Genomic DNA, 27,402 nt, shown 5'->3' with positions numbered 1-27,402 from the left:
ATTTTAACATCAGATTTAGCCGGTGATAACTTGTGGAATAGACACCGGCTGGAATGCGGTTTTAACCAAATCAGCATTCGGTATTAGACCCACCCGTTGTATAAATAAACCCTTACCTATATGATGGTTCTCTTCTTGCAGTCACCTTGTAGTTGATCTCCAGGCAGTGGCTAGGTAGCAGAAGGCGGGGGGCATCTGGGCAGAAGGTCTCCCGGTACATCCATCTGTATGTTTCGTCTCTCCCCTGCCTTCTCCATTGGTTGGTGTCTGTTGTTCAAACACCCTGTGCTGGGCTCTGCAGAGGAGTCCATTTTGATGACAGACGTTCACCAATCAGTCTTGGGAGTCCCTGCAGTCTGCAGCTCCATCCATGTTAAGTCCTTTCTTTCGCCATCCCTGATGATAGACAGGGCCACTGGCAAAGTCAAGGGAACTTCCAGGTAGTTAATTTACCTCAGTATTTAAAAAAAGAAAGAAAAAAAAGCGACATGTTTCCTTGAAGAACATTCACTCTGTAAATCGGTCATGAATTTCTTTAAATCGGTTTGTTTTTATATCAAGCCTTGTAGTTTTGTCCAAGTGATTTTCTAAAAAAGGTAATACAAAAATATGGTTATGTACAGGAAGAGGAAGGTGCGTTCCTAAGTCTTTCGTTTCGGTTTGAATCTCTTGTTTTCAGTGAGACGGTATTAACTAAAAAAAAAAGTTACATTTTCCAACCCTCCCTTTGTACTATAATATTTCTGTGTTCCCGTCCCAAGTGTAATGGAACCTCACAGTTTGAAAGTGCATAGTGAGTGTCTGGGTAGGGTGTGAGTGTTGAGGGGTGTCCCCCAGGGATCAGTACTGGTACCCTTTAATTTCCCCTCATTGCAGGGTTAATACACTCCCACTGCACACCCTGAGCCCCCTTAAAAAAAAGTATAATGATAAAAAGTAAGAAATGCTGCCGACACAGTCCAATCAAATGCAATGGTAGATTTGAGGTCAACATCATGTATGTACAGTTTTACAAAATCTTCAAATGTCCTCTATTCTCATCCACCCCTCAAAGGTTTGTCCATCTGTCTCTTTTACGTTGGTGGATAAAAAATAAATAATGAAACTCCACAATTTCACTCCAGGGCATTTTTTCTCCTATTAAAGCGATGATATTGTTGTTTCCTTTATGCGTGGTCGAAGTACCAAAAACACCTCTGCTGTGCTCTGCTTTTTGATTAAGCTTTATACTCCTTTCAGTCCTTGTCTAGTTAAGATAGGCAGATCAACAACAAAAAAGTAACTAAATGGAACCAGAAGACACACTAATAATGAACTCTCCCAAAACCAAAAAAACAGACCAACTTTGTTGTTGATTTCTTTCTCCTGCGCTCCTTGAGGATCAGTCAGTTCCAAAGAGCCGTGCCCACTAAAGGGTCAAAGGGCAAGGATCTTGTCCGTCACACTGTGATGTCACTCCTCCTCCCGCCAAAAACAATGTACGCCAATGAATGTCCATATTGCAGAAGCACACTAGCAAAACCCCACCCCTACACACACAAAAAAAAAAAAAAAAATGCACCCACAGAAATCTGTTTTGTAAACAACCAAAAATCCAGTAAGGAATAGAAAATAGTCTATTTTATTTCTCATAGTAATATTGTTTTTGTAAGAACAGGATTGCAGAGGCAGTGGGATCAACTGTAGCCATCCCGAGTTCTTCCTCTGAGTAAAAAAGAAAAGGGGAAAGACCTCTTCAATCTGAGTTTTTTGTTGTTGTTGAAATTATATCATCACGTTTTGTCTTTTTTGGGGGGGGGGGGAAATACATTCAATGTTTTCTTAAGAAATAACAAAACGCACTTCACATGGCGGTAATGAAACAAAAACAAAGAAAAAAAAAAAGCAGCCCCAAGTGCTCATCATAATCTTAGTCCAAATATTTTTTTTCTTCTTTGTGTGTGTATATATATATATATATATATATATATATATTTCATATATAAATGATCATTTATATTCATAAAAAAAAAGAAATGTCACCAGCATCATTATCAATAGCAACAACAATAAGTAACACGAATATGCTAACATGTTGTGCACCATCCTGTACAGACAGTTTGATGCCAATTGTTTTGAGCAGAATCTGAAACTCAACACCTTTCACACACAAGTTAAAGAAAGCCGACAAGTCAACGTGATCACGTCCCAGGAAAGCTAAACCGGACTAACCTTCCAAAGAAGAATCATCATCATCCCCAGGCTATACTAGAAATATTAGGATACATGACTGACATGCACATTGACTGTGCAGAGCGCTTAAGAGAATTTCATTAAGAACTTCATCTTTATTTTGGATGTAAATGGCATGTTATACAAGGTTTACAGACCCTTCTTTTTGCAATTTCACTTGGTTTTGAAAAATGTACCCCGGCAGGGATTGACCTCTTGAGCCTGGAGTTCCGGGGCACCCAAAAAACATGAAAAAGGCTCCAAAAACACCCTTTTACAAACAGCAAAGCTCTCATGTTTTTCATATTTTTGGATGCCCTGGAACTCCAGAATGAGGCTCAGGAAGTCGATCGCTTCTGGGTAAGTTTCTCAAAACCAAATGAAATAGCAAAAAAAAATATATATATGCCGTCTGGACCCTTTCTATAACATGCCATTTACATCAAAAATAAAGATTAGGTCACTAAAAATAGTTAAATTCTCCTTTAACATAACATAACAGTACACTCAAAGTAGTTAATGTCTCAATGGCCATTGAACATTCCCTCTTTCAGAGTTCTAAGGCAAAAATGTGCATGCATATACACACACAGAGATGAGTACCTGTAGGGATCACTTCTTTCCTATGATTAGTAAAGAAACAGGCGCACACACACACACACACACACACACACACACAATATCCTTACCACTGTCTGTTTGAAACCTCACAGAGGCTCAAAGACTGTGGCTGAGAGACGATAGCAGGGGAGGGGTATAGCCCATACTCCAAATCACCCATTCTTTTTTTTTAATTAACAAGTGGTGGTCAACAACATAAAGCCATAATCCTCCTCTACAAATGTATGTATTTCTACTACGTCTGTCTGGGGATGACGAGCTGATGAGAGAAAGGATGTGTTGTGGGATTGCCCTCTCTCTCGCTCTCTCTCTCTCTCGGTCTCACCCACAAGTATACAAAGAAAGTCCCTCTGTACAAGAGGACAGACGTTCTACTCATGAAAGAAAAATAAAAAAAATCATCTAATTTGAACCAAATGACATACATCTTGGTAAGCAATGGGAAAAATATATATACATTGTGCAGACTAGTATGTTTCTGATACACAGTGGCCCTCACACACACAATATTAATCTCTATACCTAACCTCATTTTTTTTTTCTTTTATCTTTCTTTTTTAACACAAGTGCAAATCGTCAAGTTTTCTTTGTATCCATTTTTTTGTAATAGCTTTACTTTTTATATAAATGTATTGTCTTAAAAAAACAAAAAAAAACAACAGTGTTTGTCTTTAAAGAAAGGATTGGTTTTTCTGATAAGGTTTCAAAATAAAGGTCCCCTCTAACTTTGAGTTCCCCCTCCAAGTGAGCCTATCCCACCAACCATACACCTCACCCTTCCAGTTCAGATTTTCACGTGTATACATACGGCATTGTGTGTAGATTCAACACACACACACACACACCCCGATTCTGTATTCATAAAAAAAATGATTCAAACTTAATAATAAAGTGCATTAGTTCAGTTTAAGGTGCTTAGTCTTACAAGTGCCAAGGGATACCCATCACTCCCCCTTTCACCTCATCCACCCATCCTGCTCCCTACTCAAGTGAACGATTTAAGGAGAGGAGCCCTGCTCTTTTTTTTTGGGGGGGGGGGGGGGGCAGTGAAACAATCCTCTCCTCCCTGTCCCCATACGAGCTCCCCCCCCCCCTCCCATCATCCCCTAGCAGTGCACATTCGTCATCAGGTTTGTCTGATTAGTAGACAGAAGGCCTCAGGTAGTAGCTATTGCCGCTGCTGATCAGATCTGGATCAGTAATCCTCCACCATCTCCATCTCATTTAGGCTCAGGCGCTCGCCCGCGTTGTGGAACGAGTAGCCTGGAGAGGAGGGGGGAGAACGAAAGAAAGAAATGGGGGAGAGAAAGAGAAAAGGAGGAGGCACAGGTGGATGCGGGAGGAGAGCAATTTAGAGAAGGCATCGAGCAACTCAATCAGTTATGACCAAGATCTATGAGTAGCCAAAGAGAACATCCACTAGGGAGGTTTGCAGAGTTCTCCGGAGCTGGGTGGTCACAGATCATACTCCGGTGATACATTGTGAAGTGATACGTTTGTAACAAGTGTGCAATAAGTCATAAGTGTGAATGAGTTGAGGAGGACGTGTCTTACCTAGGATGCTGGGGTCAGACTGCAGCATCACGGGCTGTTTCTTCTTCTTCATGCCCCCCTGGGGGTCGTACATCCCTCCCTTAGCCATGTGGGCTGCCTGGAACATAGACTGCAGTGCGCTGGGGTTCACGCCCCGCATGGAGTCCTGGATAAGAGGAATCCAATGAGGTGCAAAGGGGAAAGACACACTGGGAGTCTTTCCTTGATTCCTTACATCCTCTCTCCTTGGTCCCACCTCGTCTCCAATACGTTTTGAGAAAGAGGTGAGAGGACGTGAGGAATCAAGGACATGTTTTAGATTTGTATCCACTGTGCCCAGTCGTAGCAGAGAGAAAGGTCTTACCTGCAGAGGGAAGTTGTTCATGGTCAGCCCTGCTACTTCCTTTGATAGCTAAGTGGAGACAGGACGGTAGGAGATCAAAACTAATACAATATGCTATGCACTGAGACAGGGCAGGGCACACACAGACGTCATCACTAGAGGTCGATCGATTAATCGGCATGGCCGATTTCAAGTTTTCATAACAATCGGTAGTCAGCCTTTTTGGACAGCGATTATGGACGGTTACATTGCAATCCACGAGGAGACTGCGTGGCAGGCTGACCACCTGTTACGTGAGTGCAGCATCAAAATGACCTTGTGGCTGCAAGGAGCCAAGGTAAGTTGCTAGCTAGCATTAAACTGATCTTATAAAAAACAATCAATCTTCACATAATCACTAGTTAACCTAGTAATATCATCAACCATGTGTAGTTAACTAGCTTGTCCTGCGTTGCATATAATCAAAGCGGTGCCTGTTAATATATCATCAAATCACAGCCTAATTCAGCTTCACCAAACAGGTGCTGATTTAACAAAAGCACATTTGCGAAAAAAGCACAATTGTACCTAACCATAAACATCAATGCCTTTCATAAAATCAATACACAGAAGTATATTTTTTTAACCCTGCATATTTAGTTAAAAGAAATTCATGTTAGCAGGCAATATTAACGTGGGAAATTGTGTCACTTCTCTTGCGTTCAGTGCAAGCAGAGTCAGAGTATATGCAGCAGTTTGGGCCACCTGGCTCGTTGCGAACTGTGTGAAGACCATTTCTTCCTAACAAAGACCGTAATTAATTTGGCAGAATTGTACATAATTATGACATAACATTGAAGGTTGTGCAATGTAACAGCAATATTTACACTTAGGGTTGCCACCCGTTCGATAAAATACGGAACGGTTCCGTATTTCACTGAAAGAATTAACGTTTTGTTTTCAAAATGATAGTTTCCAGGTTTGACCATATTAATGACCTGAGGCTCGTATTGCTGTGTGTTTATTATATTATAATTAAATCTATGATTTGATATTTGATAGAGCAGTCTGACTGAGCGATGGTAGGCAGCAGCAGGCTCGTAAGCATTCATTCAAACAGCACTTTCCTGCTTTTGCCAGCAGCTCTTAGCAACGCTTGAAGCACAGCGCTGTTTATGACTTCAAGCCTATCAACTCCCGAGATTAGGCTGGCAATACTATAGTGCCTATAAAAACATACAATAGTCAAAGGTATATGAAATACAAATGGTATAGAGAGAAATATTTGACGCGCCATAATTCCTATAATAACTACAACCTAAAACTCCTTACTTGGGAATATTGAAGACTCATGTTAAAAGGAACCACCAGCTTTCATATGTTCTCATGTTCTGAGCAAGGAACTTAAACGTTAGCTTTTTTACATGGCACATATTGCACTTTTACTTTCTTCTCCATCACTGTGTTTTTGCATTATTTAAATCAAATTGAACATGTTTCATTATTTATTTGCGACTACATTTTATTTATGTATTATATTAAGTTAAAATTAAAGTGTTCATTCAGTATTGTTGTAATTGTCATTATTACAAATATATATATAATATATATATATATATATATATATATATATATATATATATATATATATATATATATATGCTTACGAGCCTGCTGCTGCCTACCACCGCTTATATATATATATATATATATAACAATTTGTTTAATTAAAAAAATTTTAAAAAAGTATTATTATTATATATATATTTTTTTTTTTAAATCGTCCGATTTATCGGCATCGGCTTTCTTTAGTCCTCCAATAAATCGGTATCGGCGTTGAAAAATCATAATCAGTTGACCTCTAGTCATCACACGCACTAACATACTTGAACCACGGACACACTTCCATCATCATAACACTCCATCGGAGGCAGACAGACAGGCAGGCAGACAGGCAGGCAGACAGGCAGGCAGACAGGCAGGCAGACAGGCAGGCAGACAGGCAGGCATAACACACACCTGCTCCTGCTGCCTCTTCTGGTTCTGCTTCTGTTTGGCACGGCGCTCCAGGAACTGCTTGGCGAACTCTTTGGCTTCCATGGTGTCTCCCAGGTAGGAGCAGATAAAGTCCAACACCTCATAGGGAGACTCCACCTCCTTCAGGTACGCCACGATTGTGGACACTATAGACACATGATTGATACAGATTAGAACAGATATGAGAGACAGCGAGAGAAAGAAAAGTAGGTAACACTTCACGACACGGTCATAACCATGTCATAATATGGTCACAACACTCATGACCCATATATGTGTACCTTTTGTGACATATTGCGTTATTTTATGGCTGGTTATGACACCTTAGAGTGTCAAAACCCACATTCATTCTAATTTGTTTTCCCCCTGCCAAGAAGTTGCTTTCTTAAATCCTTTGTTGTTGTAATTAATTATTTACTCATGTTTTTTTTCTCCATCATATTTTAAATGACTTGTAGAAAATACAGCTTTACGACACTGTCAAGAAGCATTATGACCATCATAACCATATAACTCAGATAGGCCTATCACGGACAGGCCCTTATATCAGTCATCAGTTAAAGGGAGTCTTGTCCTGCTCCTGCATTCATCCCAGTCATCAGCAACAGAGCACTGGGGTGGGTGCATGTCTGACAACGTGTGCGCAATGATAATTTAATATGGTGAATTTGTATTTATTTTTGATATATAAACAAACATACTGTTGACACGTAGGCTATGGTGTGATGGAATGTTTTGCCATGTGTGGTAGGTTTGGTAGGTATTGACACTTAAGTCGGTGTCATAACCAGCCATAAAATAACTAGCGTGGTAGGTAATGACATTCATATAGGTGTCATAACCAGCCATAAAATAACTAGCGTGGTAGGTAATGACATTCATATAGGTGTCATAACCAGCCATAAAATAACTAGCGTGGTAGGTAATGACATTTATGTAGGCGTCATAACCAGCCATAAAATAACTAGCGTGGTAGGTAATGACATTCATATAGGTGTCATAACCAGCCATAAAATAACTAGCGTGGTAGGTAATGACATTCATATAGGTGTCATAACCAGCCATAAAATAACTAGCGTGGTAGGTAATGACATTCATATAGGTGTCATAACCAGCCATAAAATAACTAGCGTGGTAGGTAATGACATTTATGTAGGCGTCATAACCAGCCATAAAATAACTAGCGTGGTAGGTAATGACATTCATATAGGTGTCATAACCAGCCATAAAATAACTAGCGTGGTAGGTAATGACATTCATATAGGTGTCATAACCAGCCATAAAATAACTAGCGTGGTAGGTAATGACATTCATATAGGTGTCATAACCAGCCATAAAATAACTAGCGTGGTAGGTAATGACATTCATATAGGTGTCATAACCAGCCATAAAATAACTAGCGTGGTAGGTAATGACATTTATGTAGGGGTCATAACCAGCCATAAAATAACTAGCGTGGCAGGTAATGACATTTATGTAGGGGTCATAACCAGCCATAAAATAACTAGCGTGGTAGGTAATGACATTTATGTAGGCGTCATAACCAGCCATAAAATAACTAGCGTGGTAGGTAATGACATTCATATAGGTGTCATAACCAGCCATAAAATAACTAGCGTGGTAGGTAATGACATTTATGTAGGGGTCATAACCAGCCATAAAATAACTACAGGTCTAAATATATGTGCCATGGCAGTGTTATGACAGCTGTTTTGACATGGTTATGACTGTCATACTGGGTGTCAAGTAAAGTGTTCCCAAAATGTATTATGGACAAAAGGCGAAAGTCATGTAGATAAGAGTTCGGGGGATTTAGAGAGTGAGGGAGAGGAGTGGTTAAAGAATAGACAGCAGGGTTGCGAGTGTTTCCATCCAGCGAAGAGGACGACAGTTCGGGTTAGGAGGTGACGGTCTCAGGGGAAAAGGAGTGGAACGGTGGAAGAGTTCAAGTCCAGAGGAGAGGAGAAGTTGTGAAAGCATAGGAAGAGCTAAGTGGAGTTACAGAAGGTGTGTTTTATCGTCCAGTTGGGAGGAGGAGTTGTAGGCTTTGGTGTTCGGAGGTGAAGGGAGTGACGGAGGGAGGTAACGTCCAGTGTAGGTGGTGTTGAGGGTTAGGAGGGGGTGGTGGTGGGGGGAGTAACAGAAGGAGGCCACCGTTCTTACCGTCCAGTGGGGAGGAGGTGTTGTTGGCTTGGGTGTTGAGGGCGTGCAGCATCTGTTCACACCAGGTGGTGAACCCGTCCTGAGGCGTCTTGATGCCCTGCAGCAGCTTCAGCAGCTTGTCCTCCTCATCCGTACGCTGCTTCCTACGACTTAACATATACTGCTCACTACAGGGAGGGAGAGGGGTATGGGTTAAATACACACGCAAACATAACGACAGTCACATAAACCATTTACTGCTCACAAGGACAGAGAGAGGGGGTATTTAAATACACACGGCACTCAAGGAGAGACGTTAAAGCGCACACAAAAACTCAGTGAGCGTTTGAATATAGATCGAGTTGGAGAAAGTTCGGGGGGGGGGAGGGACGACAAGGGAGCAAATAGGACAGACGGGGAGAGAGAAAGAGGGAGAGACGGAGAGTGAGATCAAGGCTTCCGGAGCATGTATAGCGAGAGCTCCACTGACAGGTGTTGTTCACATCTACCTGAGTGAGGGGCTGCTGCGGCTGTTCTTCAGACCCTGCATGCTGCCACCTCTGGACTGGTTCTTCACCGCCTCCTCCCACAGACCCATGGCCCCTCCGCCCCCAGCCTTACCCTCCATCCCCCCTCCACCTCCCCACAGGCCCCCTGGGACCGCACCTCCGTCCCCCCACTGACCCATGGACATGCCTTGATGCTGAGGAGAGAGAGTGGAGATGGAACAACAATATCAGACCAGAGTGGACAGGGAACCAACAGAAAGCATCCAATGTCATACTAATGCATTGTACCGTGCCTACAAGCATTTCCACAGCCTCTCTTTGTGAGTGCTGTATGTGAGAGTGTCAGCACTCGGTCTCATTCTTCCCATTCTTTGGATGACATGTTTGTGCTTGCACAGTCTATCGCTTCCTATTCGAGTAGTCTTTCTCAAGCCGAGTGAATCCCAGAAATTCTGAAGAACACTGTACATGTGTGTATATGTTATTATACTACTTTGCAGTCTTATCTGTGTGTGTGTTTTAATAACTACTCACGCGTTCCCTCTGTTGCTGCTGGGCTCTCTGCTGCTGTTTGAGAAGCCTCTCAGCTTCCTGCATGTCCAGCAGACTGAGGCCCTTGGCCCCTGGCTTGTTGAGGCCCCCAGTGCCCCAGCCAGACCCCACCCCGGAGCCTGAGCCCTGCTGAGGGGCCTGCTGGAGGAGCTTCATGATTAGCTCCTGCTGCTGGCGACACTGGAGGGGAGAAACATGCACACAGCGTGAGGGTACTTTATGTACAAGATAGGAGGGAAATCCAAAGATGCATAGACATGCATTATACCCCCCCCACACACACACAACCACAGACAGTTACTGAACTAGCCAACAGTGCAAATAACTGAACACACACTATCAAGAAAACTCAAATGTAAATAAAAAAACATGTCAAAGTATTCACTCTGAAACAGTACAGGTAAAATCTTCCTATTTCATCAGCTATATCGTTGTACTCACCTGTTTGCGTCTGAAGATCTCCTCCTCCTCCCTCCTCTTCTGCTCCTCCTGCTGCCTCCTTTTCTCCTCTCTCCTCTTGCGCTGCTCCTCCTCTTCGCGCTTCGTCCTGAGTTCAGCCTCCCTCCTCTCCTGCTGGAGCTGCCATAGGGGTCAGAGGTCAGGGGTCAATGTGGACGACAGCTCAGACTGTATTGACTTGACAACACATTTTTGCTTGTTAGGTTTTTCCATGGGAAAAATACCCCTAATCTAAAAAGATTTGAGAAAAGGGCCAGGATATACAGTGCAATCGAAGGTATTCAGACCCCTTGACTTTTCCCACATTGTTACGTTACAGCCTTATTCTAAAATGGATTAAATAGTTTTCCCCCCCCCTCATCAATCCACACATGATACCCTATAATGACAAAGTAAAAACAGGTTTTAATAATTACAAATAAACTGAAATATCACATTTACATAAGTATTCAGACCATTTACTCAGTACTTCGTTGAAGCACCTTTGGCAGTGATTACACCTCGAGTCTTCTTGGGTATAACGCTGCAACCTTGGCACACCTGTATTTGGGAAATTCTCCCATTCTTCTCTGCAGATACTTTCAAGCTCTGTCAGGTCAGATGAGGAGTGTTGCTGCACAGCTATTTTCAGACCTCTCCAGAGATGTTAGATCGGGTTCAAGTCCGGGCTCTGGCTAGGCCACTCAAGGACATTCAGAGACTTGTCCCGAAGCCACTCCTGCGTTGTCTTGGCTGTGTGCTTAGGGTTGTTGTCCTGTTGGAAGGTGAACCTTCGTCCCAGTCTGAGGTCCTGAGCGCTCTGGATCAGGTTTTCATCAAGGATCTTTCTGTACTTTGCTCCGGTCATCCTTCCCTCCAGCCTGACTAGTCTCCCAGTCCCTGCGGTTGAAAAACATCCCCACAGCATGATACTGCCACCACCATGCTTCATCGTAAGGATGGTGCCAGGTTTCGTCCAGACGTGACACTTGACATTCTGGCTAAAGAGTTCAATCTTGGTTTCATCAGACCAGAGAATCTTGTTTCTCATGGTCAGAGTCCTTTAGATGCCTATTGGCAAACTCCAAGCGGCTGTCATGTGCTTTGTCCTGAGGAGTGGCTTCCGTCTGGCCACTAACATAAAGGCCTGATTGGTGGAGTGCTGTAGAGATGGTTGTCCTTCTGGAAGGTTCTCCCATCTCCACAGAGGATCTCTGTCAGAGTGACCATCGGGTTCTTGGTCACCTCCCTGACCAAGAACCTTCTCCCCCGACAGCTCAGTTTGGCTGGGCGGCCAGTTCTAGGAAGAGTCTTGGTGGTTCCAAACTTCTTCCATTTAAGGATGGAGGCCAGTGTTCTTGGGGACCTTCAATTCTGCAGACATTTTTTGGTACCCTACCCCAGATCTGTGCCGTGATACAATCCTGTATCGGAGCTCTACGGACAATTCCTTTGACCTCAGTTTGGTTTTTGCTCTGACATGCACTGTCAACTGTGGGACTTTCTGTAGACAAACGTGTGCCTTTCCAAATCATGTCCAATCAACTGAATTTACCACAGGTGGACTCCAATGAAGTTGTAGAAACATCTCAAGGATGATTAATGAAAACAGGACATACCTAATCTCAATTTTGAGTCTCTAGCAAAGGGTTTGAAAACTTAAGGTATCTGTTATTTATTTGTAACTAAATGTACTAAAATTTCTAAAAACCTGTTTTCAATTTGTCTTTATGGGGTATTGTGTGTAAATTGTTGAGGAATTTAGTTGATTCATTCAATTTTAGAATTAAAGGCTGTAACATAACAATATGTGGAAAAAGGGATGGGGTCTTAATACTTTCCAAATCCAGTGTAGACATGCCAGCTGAATTCAGAGACTGAAAGGCTCTTGGTTCCAAGATATCCTCAGTTTGATATACAGTACCAGTCAAAAGTTGACACACCGACTCATTCAAGGTTTTTTTTTTTATTTTTACTATTTTCTACATTGTAGAAACAATAAAAAAAAGTGTTAAACAACTCAAAATATATTTTATATTTGAGATTCTTCAAAGTAGCCACCCTTTACGTTGATGACAGGTAAAGGTGACTACCTCATGAAGCTTGTTGAGAGAATGCCAAGAGTGTGCAAAGCTGTCAAGGCAAATAGTGGCTACTTTGAAGAATCTCAAATATAAAATGTATTTTGATTTGTTGAACACTTTTTTGGTTACATGATACCATATGTGTTATTTCATCGTTTTGATGTCGTCACTATTATTCTACAATGTAGAAAATAGTAAAAAGAAAGAAAAACACTTGAATGAGTAGGTGTGTCCAAAATTTTGACTACAACTGTATGTGACCCGTTTCAGGAAGCTAGGCGTATGCCACTACTTCACAGGAGAGGCATTTGAACGTATTTTTTGGCAGAAATGCCTTCTGGAACATGTGAACTTTCATGTGTCCTCATAACAAACTTGAATTCCATCTGTAAATACAAAATACAATTGTTTAATTAAAAGCTTAGTTAGTTTAGCCGCGGAAAGACAAGAACCTTCCCGCTAGCCATGATTGGCTGAGATAATGGGTGGGCTGGACATTCTGGGAGATGAGTTTTGATTGGTCTTCCATGTAGCATGCTTCTGTCTATAACGTGAGCTGCTCAGTATGTGTTGATACTCCTTTCTACTGCAGCATTTTTGAAAGATATAACATTAGCCATCAAGAACTATAAAAGTTATGCTACTTTTCTCAACAACATTAATGCCCCTGAACTTAGCAGGCACTATATACAGATCAGTGGGAAAAAGTGATGGGCTACTTTCTGCACACGCCACGGTCAGTGTGAACCGGAGTGACTTGACACAACGCTGGCCAAACAAAACCGAGTTAAACGGTTCCAGTCCACCGTGAAGCGTTCATCCATGTATATGGGTAAGAGTCTAGCTGCAAGTTAAAAGCGTACTGTTAGCTAGCTAGTGAACGTTAGCTTGCTGGCTCGCTAGCGTTACGTGTATGATCTGTGTAGTAATATTATTTGAATCAGAAATCCATCTGCATTGCTAGTTATAGCCTTATAGCCTAATGTTAGCTTGCTAGCATTGAACCTAGTTGGTTAGCTTTAGCTACCTGCAGATTCATACTATGACAATGTTTGTATTGGTAGTATTAAGAGTTGGGATTATGCCGGTTCATTGTTTAGCTAGCTACGTGTCTAAACAAAAAGACTCCACTCCGACAGATGATTAGATTACTCATCCAGTTAGCCAGGTGTGATTACAGCCATCTATTGTATTTTATGAACATGACAAGTGACCCATCCACTTAGCTAGATGTTGTTTGGGGTTGGTTATAGCATTTCTTTCACATGACCCATCAATTTAGACAAGAGTGTCGGATGGCGTCATGTAATAATTATAAAATATTTATACAAATAGTTTTTTATCTGGACACTGTTTTTGATATTGCTACTATGTAAGTAACCATTTCAATGTACCGTTTACACCTTCTGTATCCTGTACATGTGACAAACTTAGATTTGATATAGTGTGTGTTTACCAGAGACGGTAATGTGAAAAACATGACTTGCACCAAAGTCAGATTAGGATATAGGCCAACGATTAGATAGTACATTTTTACCTAGAGTTTTTTTCTTATTGTAGGCTACTTCTTTTACCACTTTTAGTCTTGATATCTTTGGCTGTTAACTTGTTATGGATAGGGGGCAGTATTTTCACGGCCGGATAAAAAACGTACCCGATTTAATCTGATTATTACTCCTGCCCAGAAACTAGAATATGCATATAATTATTAGCTTTGGATAGAAAACACTCCAAAGTTTCTAAAACTGTTTGAATGGTGTCTGTGAGTATAACAGAACTCATTTGGCAGGCCAAAACCTGAGAAGATTCCAAACAGGAAGCGCCCTCTCTGACTATTTCTTGGGCTTCTTGATCATCTCTATCCAAAACAGGGGATCTCTGCTGTAACGTGACATTTTGTAACGCTCCCATAGGCTCTCAGAAGGCGCCAGAACATTGAATGATGACTTTGCAGGCCATGGCTGAAAAACAGTAGCGCATTTGGATAGTGGTCGATCTGAGAACAATGAGACTGGGGGCGCGTGCACGAGGCGACTCCATGTTTTTATTTTTTCGTCTTTGAACGAAAACAGGGTTTCCCGGTCGGAATATTATTGCTTTTTTACGAGAAAAATCGCATAAAAATTTATTTTAAACAGCGTTTGACATGCTTCGAAGTACGGTAATGTAATATTTTGACATTTTTTGTCACGAAACGCGCCGGGCGCGTCACCCTTCTTTACCCTTCGGATAGTGTCTTGAACGCACAAACAAAACGCCGCTATTTGGATATAACTATGGATTATTTGGAACCAAACCAACATTTGTTATTTAAGTAGAAGTCCTGGGAGTGCATTCTGACGAAGAACAGCAAAGGTAATCCAATTTTTCTTATAGTAAATCTGAGTTTGGTGAGTACCACACTTGGTGGGTGTCAAAATAGCTAGCCATGATGACCAGGCTATCTACTCAGAATATTGCAAAATGTGCTTTCACCGAAAAGCTATTTTAAAATCGGACATAGCGATTGCATAAAGGAGTTCTGTATCTATAATTCTTAAAATAGTTATGTTTTTTGTGAACGTTTATCATGAGTAATTTAGTAAATTCACCGGAAGTGTTCGGTGGGAATGCTAGTTCTGAACGTCACATGCTAATGTAAAAAGCTGGTTTTTGATATAAATATGAACTTGATTGAACAAAACATGCATGTATTGTATAACATAATGTCCTAGGAGTGTCATCTGATGAAGATCAAAGGTTAGTGCTGCATTTAGCTGTGGTTTTGTTTTTTATGACATTATATGCTAGCTTGAAAAATGGGTGTCTGATTATTTCTGGCTGGGTACTCTGCTGACATAATCTAATGTTTTGCTTTCGCTGTAAAGCCTTTTTGAAATCGGACAGTGTGGTTAGATAAAGGAGAGTCTTGTCTTTAAAATGGTGTAAAATAGTCATATGTTTGAAAAATGGAAGTTTGGGGATTTTTGAGGAATTTGTAATTCGCGCCACGCCTATCATTGGATATTGGAGCAGGTGTTCCGCTGGCGGAACGTCTAGATGTAAGAGGTTATTAACTACACTACTCACTCTGTTTAGCACATGGCCTCACATGAGAATCCTTAAAGAGATGGGTGGGGCTAAGGCTTTAGAGGGTGTGAACGATGCTGAATGAGTGTAGACAAAGAAGAGCTCTTCAGTAGGCGTATCAAAATATTCAAGGAACATTCTCTCAAAAATGTGGTTACAAATTTATCAACTTTCAAAGCAGAATTACATTCCCATTGTTCCTCAACTGCAGTGTATGATGTACCATTTTCTAGCTGTCTCTTTTATCCAATATAAAAAACACAATTTCATATTTTGCTACGTAAGACCGAATCTAGGCGGTCAGTCACATAAATACATGTGGAAATCTACAACGGTGTGTTACTAGGTTCCCACAGCCAGAGGGCGCCAGCACTCACCTTCTGAAGCTGTTCGAGTGTTGGACCCTGAGTTGAAGAATTCATTGTTAAGTCCCATAAACTGGCTTCACCGCCTGTATGGACAGAAGAGAGAGGGGGGATAAGAGAGTGTTGGAAAGTCATCCCACTCTATACTGTGGCAGTGAGCAAAAAAATCCACAAGTGCTGACATTGATTGATGAATGTATACGTATGCGTCTGTGTACCTGATTGCTGTGAAGCTGAGGTATGCATGTCCCACATGGACCCTGTATCTGGCACTGACATCGACCTGTTCACTGAAGGCATCATACCCTGTTCTCCACACCTAGGACAAAAAAAGCGAGAGACTTGTAAAACATGGAAACTGCAAGGGAAATACTTACCAGACAGGGGTTGGAACCGGGAACAGAACCGGAAACCGGAAAAGACTGACATTTTTTGAGGAACAGAATCAGAACCGGGAACGAAAGTGATCTATACTGTTCCAGAACAGAAACGTTATTTTAAAAGAATGGGAACAGATTAATAATGTATTTTAGGTTCTGGGCATTTTTTTTTTTTCAGTCCCACAAAAAGCGTTGCTAGTGTGTGTGCGTAGGCAACTTGTCCCTCCCCTTTCAAAGCGTAGCCTACTGACGTTACAAGTGTGACTCGGAAATAAGGGAGAAATGTTTTATTAGAGAAGAATGGATTCAACTTTTCAATGCCAGTTATGTTTTACATTGGATTTATTAACTACAAAAATAAGTGTTATTTAAATTCTGGTGGTGCGTTGCACACACAAACTTGTTAGCCAACTGTCTGAAGTTCAAACACATTCAAAGTTAATTCATAGAAGCCGCTCCTCCGTAGTTATAATCTGTGGGCCTAATTCAGAATGAAACGACTGGAAAATAAATTTAGTTCCAACCCCTGATATCAGCTGCAAGATTATTCTTTTGATATAGCCTGTTCATTTTGTTACACCTTTATTTGATAAGTGGCTCCACTTTGCTTAGTTCCGATTCCATTTTCCACAAAACTTAATGTGTCATTTTGTCCTATGAGGTACCTGTTGATGAGCTGGAATAGCTGCTGCTGCTGCTGGAGTTGCTGATAGAGAGCTGCTGCTGCCAAGTCCTGTTGCTGCTGCTTCTTCAAACGGTCCTGATCCATGTTACCCTGAGAGGAACACACAGGATAAATACAGGAACAGTCACACACACGGGAGATACAGACAGGCTACATGCACTGCTCAATGTCCACACACACAAATCTCATAAAACACAGCAAGAGCAAACCCCAAAATTCTCAGCCTCCAGTATCTATGCTGCAGTAGTCTATGTGCCGGGGGGGCTAGTGTCAGTCTGTTATATCTGGTGTCCTGTGTGAATTTAAGTATAATTCTCTCTCCCTCCCAGAGGACCTGAGCCCTAGGACCATGCCTCAGGACTACCTGGCCTGATGACTCCTGGCTGCCCACAGTCAACCTTGGTGATGCTGCTGCTCCAGTTTCAACTGTTCTGCCTGCGGCTATGGAACCCTGACCTGTTTACCGGACGTTCTACCTTGTCCCGGACCTGCTGCTTTGCTTGCTGTTTGGGGTTTTAGCCTGGGTATCTGTATAAGCACTTTGTGACATCTGCTGATGTAAAAAAGGGCTTTATGAATACATTTGATTTGATTACATAAACTTCTATTGTACAAATACAACAATAGATTACTACACTATAAATAAGTAGACACTAAGCATTGAGCACTACTCTCGACAGTAGTCGCAGAACAAAAACCACACGGCATACAATAAATCTGGACTCCTCTACATTCCACACACCCCCACGCCATCAACAACAGCAACACAGAATAATACTACTACTTTTGTTTTCCCCTCCAGCAAACTCCACATACCATCCTCCCACCCCCCCACCCTATCCCCAGCTGCCTCACTCACAGCAGGACCCCGGGGTGGCAGCGGCTGAGGGCGCGGTGGTGGAGGTCTCACCAGCAGGGGCGGTGGGGAGGGCCCGGGGGCGAAAGGCACGCGCCCCCACATCTTGATGACGTCGCCCAGCGGCTGGAAGCCCTCGTCGCAGCCCCTCTTCACCAGCAGAGACATGGAGAAGTAGCCCGCCTGGAACCACTCGTACATCTCCAGAGTGGTGAACGGACCTACGGGGGGGGAGTAGTGACACAAAAATTAAGGTATAGGAGAAAAGAGGGCGAGAGGGGGGATGTTGTGAGGGGAAAGAGGGTGAGAAGAGATGGCAGACAGGTGAGAGGTGCAAGTTGTTGCCTAGGGTATCTGCAATTTCCTGTGTGTGTGTGTGTGTGTGTGTGTGTGTGTGTGTGTGTGTGTGTGTGTGTGTGTTCGTGTGTCATAGGAGGTTGGCGGCACCTTAATTTTGGAGGATGGGCTCGTGGTAATAGCTGGAGCGGAATAGTATCAAATACAACAAACATTTCGTTTCCATGCGTTTGATACCATTCCATTCGCGCAGTTCCAGTCATTATCGTGAGCCGTTCTGCCCTCAGCAGCCTCCATTGGTGTGTATGGTTTTGAATGTGTACATGTGATTGTGTGCGTCTCCCCACATTTGGCCTATGTGCAAGTGTGTATGTATGTTGCGACTGTGTGTGTACCCTGGATCTCTGCCTGGGGGTCCTTGTAGAACCACTTCATGGCAGCGTCGTGGGAGAGGGGCAGGGCAGAGGCTGTGTTCCTGCTCTCCTGTAGCATCTGGGTAAAACACTCCTCCTCTAGAGACGTGTCCTGCAGGGACGCCACCATCTTCTCTGCCTCCTGCACACAGAGGAAGACGGACAGCCGGGGGGGGGTCATAAAAACACTACATCACTTATCTGGGCTGTACTTTTACCAATGTTTCCTCTGTAATATTACTACATACTGAGACCGGAGTGTTGTTTCGGACCAAACCAAAAAGGAGATTCTCGATTGAAGGTGCTTTTTAGTCCAGGGTTTCATATTTGTCCAGGAAACCCACCCCCAGACTAGTAGTGTTCGTACCTGTTGCAGGTGCTTCATGCCCTCGTCGTCCTCGGTGTCACCCCCTGGTGGCGGGGGGAGGTGGGTAGCAGCAGAGGAGGAGGAGGCGGAGGGAGGGGGTGAAGGCAGACTGGAGGAGGTGCTGGGGCTCTGCTGGGTGGTGGAGCCCTCTGCTGGTGATCCTTCAGGAACTACTACTACAACAAGAGGAATAAATCAGTGGGGAGGAGTGGAAGTTAAAACACAGAGAGAACATGGCTAGTGTTCACACGATTTCTATCTATAAATGGTGTTTCTTTTTCACAGGTCTGTGAAATTCAAATCACTTGAACTTCATTAAAAGAGAGAAAGAAAGAGTAACACAGAACACTAGTACCTTCACTTGGCATCTTGCTGGCCTTGGCAGGGACAGGAACAGCAAGAGGAGCAGGAGCAGGGAGAGGAGCAGGAAGAGGGTGGCTGTCGGCCATCTGAGAGGCCTCCAGCTCAGCCACTGTGAGGGAGAGCTGGGGCATGGGGGGGTTGAGGCCCAGAGCTGGAGGGGCAGGGGGAGAGGAGGAGGGGGGACTGGTTCTGTTCTTCACCTCCCCGTCACTGGCTGATTCCTTGGCGTCAACTAGAGAGAGGAGAGGGTGAGGGGAAAAAAGGCCAGAAAATAGAACGTTGTTTTTTAAATTCTTTTTAATTAGGAGAGATTGAGTTGAAAAACACTCATAAACCTTTGAGATAAAGATATCAATTAAAAAGTAACTTAAGGTAAGAAAGAGTGCAGCTCCCTCACCTCTCTGTCCTCCATTCATGATCCTCTCCATGCCTGACAGGCTCTCTTCCTCCTCCTCTATACCCTGGAAGTCAAACTCATCATCCTTTGACAGAGAACGACACAATTAGCTGAAAATGCATTACTGTCACCCACCAACTGAATTCACAGAATAACTAGACACAGAAAGACAGGCATATTTGTAGACAACCTCCTTGCACGCATGCACACTAACACCCTACCTTGGATAGGGGGAGGAAAGCTCCGGATGCGTCGAAGGTGCCCATTTCTCCGTCCTCTTCATCAGTGCACCACTCAGGCAGTCCGTCTCTGTCGTCCTCTAACCCTTCGCTCCCGGCCCGCCTGCGACCTCCGCCGAAGTCAAACTCAAACTTCCTGCGACGCCCCTCAACTGGCCCGTCGTGCTCCCGCCAGCCTGCAGACCTTGGACCACCGTCTGATGAAGGGAAAGATAGAGATAAGGTGACATCACTCTGTGCTGTGTGTACGTTTCCAGAATAGTGTGTGTGTGTGTGTGTGTGTGTGCGCTACCATCTAATCTACGTGCTCCGGCCAGTCTCCAGCTGCCTCCTGGGTCGGCCCCCTCCTCTTCCTCCTGCTCCTCTCTGAGGGTACGCCAGTTCTCACTGTCAGACCGTGTGTAGTCCTTCCTCGGCACCCCCGGCACAGGGACACCCGTCACCTCCTCTAATCCAACACGTACCCCCTCCCTGGCACGCGCAGGCTTCTCAAAACGCCTCTCGCCCCTGGAGGAGGAGAGGGGAAAACTTGGAAAATAGAAGTTACTCTTACATTTTAAACCTTACCTTTACCTGAGCCGGGAAGGTTATTTCTGAAAGATGAGTCACTTGGATTAAGGGCACCTTCAACAATTTCAATTAAATCTAAAAATCGCTCCTCCAGTTACTTAGTAACCAATAAGCTTCTCATTCACATCCTAAAATGACTAATCATTTCAGATTTCAAGGCAAATGGGGAACGAGTGAAACAGTAGAGAGAGACAGGGTAGTAAGAGGCAGTGAGTGTTTACCTGTCATCCCAGCTCTGGCTGCGATAGATCTCTCTGGCTCCGCGGCCGAAGCCCACCTCTCCCTCCTCAATACTTCTTTGGTAGAATCCTCCACTCTCTCCTCGGCCTCGCCCTGGAACAAGAACACACAGAGACACGCTCAAAACCACACTCAAAACAAACTGCCGTTTCCTTCACTGTACCAGACCGGACACACTTGATTCATATGCAAACAACGCTGTGCAAGCAAAGGGAGTACATAAGTACTGTGAGTTTAACCTGTTGGGTCTAGGGGGCAGCATTTGCACGTCTGGATAAAAAAAATTTACCCGATTTAATCTGGTTACTAATCCTACCCAGTAACTAGAATATGCATATACTTATTATATATGGATAGAAAACACTCTAAAGTTTCCAAAACTGTTTGAATGGTGTCTGTGAGTATAACAGAACTCATTTGGCAGGCAAAACCCTGAGACATTTTCTGACAGGAAGTGGATACCTGATGTGTTGTATTGAGTTTAAACCTATCCCATTGAAAAACACAGGGGTTTAGGAATATTTTGGCACTTCCTATTGCTTCCACTAGATGTCACCAGCCTTTACAAAGTGTTTTGAGTCTTCTGGAGGGAGATCTGACCGAACAAGAGCCATGGAACGGTGATGTCCCATTAGACACCTGGCGCGCTACTTCATGTTGGGTACCCTCGTTCCAATACGTTATAAAAGGCTATGCATTCGTCCACCTTGAATATTATTCATGTTCTGGTTAAAAAAGGCCCTAATGATTTATGCTATACAACGTTTGACATGTTTGAACGAACGGAAATATATTTTTTCCCCTCGTTCATGACGAGAAGTCCGGCTGGCTTACATCATGTGCTAACGAGACGGAGATTTTTGGACATAAATGATGAGCTTTTTTGAACAAAACTACATTCGTTATGGACCTGTGATACCTGGAAGTGACATCTGATGAAGAGAATCAAAGGTAATGGATTATTTACATAGTATTTTCGATTTTAGATCTCCCCAACATGACGTCTAGTCTGTATCGCAACGCGTATTTTTCTGGGCACAGTGCTCAGATTATTGCAAAGTGTGATTTCCCAGTAAGGTTATTTTTAAATCTGGCAAGTTGATTGCGTTCAAAAGATGTAAATCTATAATTCTTTAAATGACAATATAATATTTTACCAATGTTTTCTAATTTTAATTATTTAATTTGTGACGCTGACTTGACTGCCGGTTATTGGAGGGAAACGATTTCCTCAACATCAATGCCATAGTAAAACGCTGTTTTTGTATATAAATATGAACTTGATAGAACTAAAAATGCATGCATTGTCTAACATAATGTCCTAGGAGTGTCATCTGATGGAGATTGTAAAAGGTTAGTGTATCATTTTAGCTGGTTTTATGGTTTTGGTGACCCTGTCTTTGACTTGACAAAACATTACACACAACTCTTGTAAATGTACTGTCCTAACATACTCTAAATTTATGCTTTCGCCGTAAAACCTTTTTGAAATCGTAAAACGTGGTTAGATTAAGGAGATGTTTATCTTTCAAATGGTGTAACATAGTTGTATTTTTGAAAAATTTGAATTTTGACATTTATTTGGATTCAAATTTGCCGCTCTTGAAATGCACCTGCTGTTGATGGAGTGCACCACGGGTGGCACGCTAGCGTCCCACCTAGCCCCAAGAGGTTAACAAGGTGAGCACATAAGCAAGGCAGTAAGACAGGACTATTTAGACAGGGCCAAGAGCAATCACAGACGTCAGATGAGATCACAAAAGCTAAACACATAAAAGCAAGCCTGGCTTAAATAAACTGTTTACCTTTTGTGTTGTTATGGCTTGAGCTCAGCGCGCCTTTCATTTGGTTAGAATTCACCCATAGGCACAGATCTGGGATCAGCTGACCCTCCCTAAATCCTAAAGTTACTATTTGTTTTTCCCCCACAAATGGTTATCTTAGATCAGTGTCTTGAGGGCAACAACACGTGCGTTTCTTCTCACCTCGGCCTCCTCCTCGTGTAGTGCCTCTGCCTCGGGCCATGCCCGCAGGGGCGACTCCACCTCCTTTACCCATGAGCCTCATCACTGCCACGCTGTTCACAGACATGGAGAAGTTCCTCTGGTAGAAGAGAACAGAGGAATGTACAGAATGCCAGTTGGGTGGGAACAAGTGTGTGTGTGTGTGAGAGACTGACCTGCTCCTCCTCAGTGAGAGGCTCCAGTGCCAGCGGCTGCATGGGCTCATCTTGCAGAATAGCAGCAAACTCCTTATCCTGCATGTCCTCTGGGGCCTGGACACAACAACAAAGAACAAAACAATGTAAACAAACACTACTTCCTATGGGATTGGAATGATCCAACACTCAACTGTACAATTGTAGCCTAGACTCTCACACTGGCAAGTCACAACAGGCCAGTTTTCACAAATGGGGAAGGTTGCACAGACCCAGATTTAGACTACTCCTGGACTAAGTGGTAGCGGTGAAGTAGTAGTAGCAGTGTAATAGTAGTAGTGATGTAATAGTAGTAGCAGTAGAAGTAGCAGTAGTGGTTTAATAGTAGTAGTGTATTAGTAGTAGTAGTAGTAGTAGCAGTGTAATAGTAGTAGTAGCAGCAGTAGAAGAAATAGTGTAATAGTAGTAGTAGTGTAATAGTAGTAGTGGTGTAATAGCAGTAGTGATGTAATAGCAGTAGTGATGTAATAGCAGTAGTGGTGTAATAGTAGTAGCAGTAGTAGTGTAATAGCAGTAGTGGTGTAATAGCAGTAGTGATGTAATAGCAGTAGTGATGTAATAGCAGTAGTGGTGTAATAGTAGTAGCAGTAGTGGTGTAATAGCAGTAGTAGTGATGTAATAGCAGTAGTAGTGATGTAATAGCAGTAGTGGTGTAATAGCAGTAGTAGTGATGTAATAGCAGTAGTAGTGATGTAATAGCAGTAGTAGTGATGTAATAGCAGTAGTGGTGTAATAGCAGTAGTAGTGATGTAATAGCAGTAGTGGTGTAATAGTAGTAGTAGTGATGTAATAGCAGTAGTGGTGTAGTAGTAGTAGTAGTAGTAGTAGTAGTAGTAGTAGTGGTGTAATAGTAGTAGTAGTAGTAGTAGTAGTAGTAGTAGTAGTGGTGTAATAGTAGTAGCAGTAGTAGTAGCAGTAGTAGCAGTAGTAGCGTAATAGTAGTAGAAGCGTAATAGCAGTAGTAGTAGAAGCGTAATAGCAGTAGTAGTGGTGTAATAGTAGCAGTAGTGGTGGTGTAATAGCAGTAGTGGCGGCGTAATAGTAGTAGCAGTGTAATAGTAGTGGTGTAATAGTAGTGGTGTAATAGTAGTAGTAGTGGCATAATAGTAGTAGTAGCAGTAGTGATGTAAAAGCAGTAGTGGTGTAATAGTAGTAATAGCAGTAGCGGTGTAATAGTAGTAGTAGCGGTGTAATAGTAGTAGCAGTAGTAGTAGTAGTAGTAGTGGTGGCGTAATAGTAGCGGCGTAATTGGCGTAATAGTAGTAGCGGCGGTGTAATAGTAGTAGTGGCGGTGTAATAGTAGTAGTAGTAGCGGCGATGTAATAGTAGTAGTAGTAGCGTAATAGTAGTAGCGGCGGTGTAATAGTAGTAGTAGTAGCGTAATAGTAGTAGTAGTAGCGTAATAGTAGTAGCAGTGTAACAGTAGTAGAAGCGGTGTAATAGTAGTAGCAGTAGTTGTGTAATAGTAGCAGTGGTGGTGTAATAGCAGTGTCATAGTAGTAGTGGTGTAATAGTAGTAGTGTAATAGTAGTAGTAGCAGCAGTAGTAGTGTAATAGTTGTAGCAGTAGTAGTGGTGGTGTAATGGTAGTAGTGGTGGTGTAATAGTAGTAGCGGTGTAATAGTAGTAGCGGTGTAATAGTAGTAGCAGTAGTTGTGTAATAGTAGCAGTGGTGGTGTAATAGTAGTGTCATAGTAATAGTAGTAGTGGTGTAATAGTAGTAGTGTAATAGTAGTAGTAGCAGCAGTAGTAGTGTAATAGTTGTAGCAGTAGTAGTGGTGGTGTAATGGTAGTAGTGGTGGTGTAATGGTGGTGGTGGTGTAATAGTAGTGGTGGTGGTGTAATAGTAGTAGCAGCAGTAGTAGTGATGGTGTAATAGTAGTAGCAGTAGTAGTGTAATAGTAGTAGCAGTAGTGGTGGTGTAATAGTAGTGGTGGTGTAATAGTAGTAGTAGTAGTAGTAGTAGTAGTAGTAGTAGTAGTGGTGGTGGTGTAATAGTAGTGGTGGTGGTGTAATAGTAGTGGTGGTGGTGTAATAGCAGTAGTGTAATAGTAGTAGCAGTAGTAGTGGTGGTGGTGTAATAGTAGTGGTGGTGGTGTAATAGTAGTAGCAGTAGTAGTGGTGGTGTAATAGTAGTGGTGGTGGTGTAATAGTAGTAGCAGTAGTAGTGGTGGTGTAATAGTAGTGGTGGTGTAATAGTAGTGGTGGTGTAATAGTAGTGGTGGTGGTGTAATAGTAGTGGTAATAGTAGTGTAGTGGCGGTGTAATAGTAGTGGTAATAGTAGTGTAGTGGCGGTGGTGTAATAGTAGTGGTGGTGGTGTAATAGTAGTGGTAATAGTAGTGTAGTGGCGGTGGTGTAATAGTAGTAGTGGTGGTGTAATAGTAGTAGCAGTAGTAGTGGTGGTGTAGTAGTAGTAGTGGTGTAATAGTAGTGGTGTAATAGTAGTGGTAATAGTAGTGTAGTGGCGGTGGTGAAATAGTAGTGGCGGTGGTGTAATAGTAGTGGTGTAATAGTAGTAGTAGTGGTGGTGTAATAGTAGTAGTGTAATAGCAGTAGTGGTGGTGTAATAGCAGTAGTGTAATAGCAGTAGTGGTGTAATAGTAGTAGTAGTGGTGGTGTAATAGTAGTGGTGTAATAGTAGTAGTAGTGGTGGTGTAATAGTAGTGGTGTAATAGTAGTAGTAGTGGTGGTGTAATAGTAGTAGTGTAATAGCAGTAGTGGTGGTGTAATAGTAGTAGTGTAATAGCAGTAGTGGTGGTGTAATAGTCGTAGTAGCGGTGTAGCAGTGTAATAGTCGTAGTAGCAGTGTAATAGTCGTAGTAGCAGTGTAATAGTCGTAGTAGCAGTGTAATAGTCGTAGTAGTAGTAGCAGTGAAAAAAAGGAGTGGTGGTGGTGTAATAGTGGTGGTAGTGGCGGTGTAATAGTCGTGGCGGTGTAATAGTCGTAGCGGTGTAATAGTCGTAGTAGTAGCGGTGTAATAGTCGTAGTAGTAGTAGCAGCAGCAGCAGCAGCAGTGGTTATAGTAGAAGTAGTAGCGGTGGTAATAGTGTAATAGCAGTAGTAGTGTAATAGCAGTAGTAGTGTAATAGCAGTAATAGAGGTGTAATAGTAGTGGTTTAATAGCAGTAGTAGTAGTAGTGGTGTAATAGTTGTAGTAGTAGCAGTGAAAAAAGGAGTGGTAGTAGTAGTAGTAGTAGCAGCAGCAGCGGTAATAGTGTAATAGTGGTGGTGGTGTAATAGTAGTAGTGTAATAGCAGTAGTGGTGGTGTAATAGCAGTAGTAGTGGTGTAATAGTCGTAGTAGTAGCAGTAGTAGTATTAGTGGTGTAGTATAAGTAGTAGCGGTGGTAATAGTAGTAGTAGTAGTAGCAGCAGCGGTAGTGTAGTAGTAGCGGTGTAATAGCAGTAGCAGTAGTAGTGGTGGTGTAATAGTAGTAGTATAGTAGTAGCGGTGTAACAGTAGTAGCAGCAGCAGTTATAGTAGAAGTAGTAGCGGTGGTAATAGTGTAATAGTCGTAGTGGCGGTGTAATAGTCGTAGTGGCGGTGTAATAGTCGTAGTGGCGGTGTAATAGTCGTAGTGGCAGTGTAATAGTCGTAGTAGCAGTGTAATAGTCGTAGTAGCAGTGTAATAGTCGTAGTAGCAGTGTAATAGTCGTAGTAGCAGTGTAATAGTCGTAGTAGCAGTGTAATAGTCGTAGTAGCAGTGTAATAGTCGTAGTAGCAGTGTAATAGTCGTAGTAGCAGTGTAATAGTCGTAGTAGCAGTGTAATAGTCGTAGTAGCAGTGTAATAGTCGTAGTAGCAGTGTAATAGTCGTAGTAGCAGTGTAATAGTCGTAGTAGCAGTGTAATAGTCGTAGTAGCAGTGCTCAGTTTTTTGGCGGCATGAAGCTTTCATTAGACCAATGAAATTGCCGAACGGGTTAAGGTCAAACAACTTTTTTGTTTACTGTTTAGATTAAATCGAGCGCTCTCAAACTTCCCATCGTTCTGATTACGGTAGTCATTTTGTCACCCTCATCATGGCAAAGACACGGAGAAATGCATATGATGCAGCTTTCAAGTTGAAGGCCATTGATCTGGCTGTTGGAAAAGGAAATAGAGCTGTTTCACGGGAGCTTGGTCTTAATGAGTCGATGATAAGACGTTGGAAACAGCAGCGTGAGGAATTGACTCAGTGCAAAAAGACAACTAAAGCTTACTGCTAATTCTTTGTTACAAGCCGTGTTTCGTTAAAGCCTATTTATTTTTGTTACAAGCCGTGTTTCGTTAAAGCCTGTGTAAAGTTCATTTGTTTCAATGTACCGGTAGGCACCTGCGGCTTATAGACGTGTGGCTTATATTCAGGTGCGCTTAATAGTCCGGAAATTACGGTAGTAGTAGTAGTAGTAGCAACAGCAGTAGTGTATTAGTTGAAGTGTGTGTGTGTGTGTGTGAGTGTGTGTGTGTGGTATAGTAGGAGCATCAGTGGTAGTAGTGGTGTAGTAGTAGCAT

General features: G+C 42.7%; 1 protein-coding gene across 11 annotated transcripts in view; it reads right to left on the bottom strand.

Annotated features, from left to right (window-relative positions):
* Nucleotides 1–27,402, bottom strand: part of LOC106608817 (GRB10-interacting GYF protein 1) — a 48,157-nt gene that overhangs the window by 6,332 nt on the left and 14,423 nt on the right. For 9 of the 11 annotated variants that reach the window (XM_082977479.1, XM_045721737.2, XM_014206983.3 and 6 more), the window contains 21 exons: nt 22,870–22,965; nt 22,676–22,793; nt 20,672–20,783; nt 20,173–20,387; nt 19,863–20,077; nt 19,642–19,726; nt 19,237–19,476; nt 18,882–19,057; nt 18,497–18,656; nt 17,808–18,025; nt 16,929–17,038; nt 16,102–16,202; nt 15,896–15,969; nt 10,369–10,506; nt 9,910–10,107; nt 9,376–9,569; nt 8,888–9,054; nt 6,707–6,870; nt 4,730–4,777; nt 4,387–4,531; nt 117–4,095 (listed from right to left, as the gene is read on the bottom strand). In XM_082977479.1, coding sequence (XP_082833605.1) covers nt 4,028–4,095; nt 4,387–4,531; nt 4,730–4,777; nt 6,707–6,870; nt 8,888–9,054; nt 9,376–9,569; nt 9,910–10,107; nt 10,369–10,506; nt 15,896–15,969; nt 16,102–16,202; nt 16,929–17,038; nt 17,808–18,025; nt 18,497–18,656; nt 18,882–19,057; nt 19,237–19,476; nt 19,642–19,726; nt 19,863–20,077; nt 20,173–20,387; nt 20,672–20,783; nt 22,676–22,793; nt 22,870–22,965 — 3,042 coding nt within the window. In that variant the 3' untranslated portion in view covers nt 117–4,027. The remainder of the gene's footprint in view (nt 1–116; nt 4,096–4,386; nt 4,532–4,729; nt 4,778–6,706; nt 6,871–8,887; nt 9,055–9,375; nt 9,570–9,909; nt 10,108–10,368; nt 10,507–15,895; nt 15,970–16,101; nt 16,203–16,928; nt 17,039–17,807; nt 18,026–18,496; nt 18,657–18,881; nt 19,058–19,236; nt 19,477–19,641; nt 19,727–19,862; nt 20,078–20,172; nt 20,388–20,671; nt 20,784–22,675; nt 22,794–22,869; nt 22,966–27,402) is intronic. The other 2 variants (XM_045721740.2, XM_045721739.2) reach the window with 2 other exon arrangements.

Source organism: Salmo salar, chromosome 07 (assembly GCF_965601325.2).
Source record: "Salmo salar chromosome 07, fSalSal1, whole genome shotgun sequence".
Taxonomy (NCBI): domain Eukaryota; kingdom Metazoa; phylum Chordata; class Actinopteri; order Salmoniformes; family Salmonidae; genus Salmo; species Salmo salar.
The sequence above is the reverse complement of the archived record's forward strand: the minus strand, read 5'-3'. Positions and strand labels throughout refer to the sequence as shown.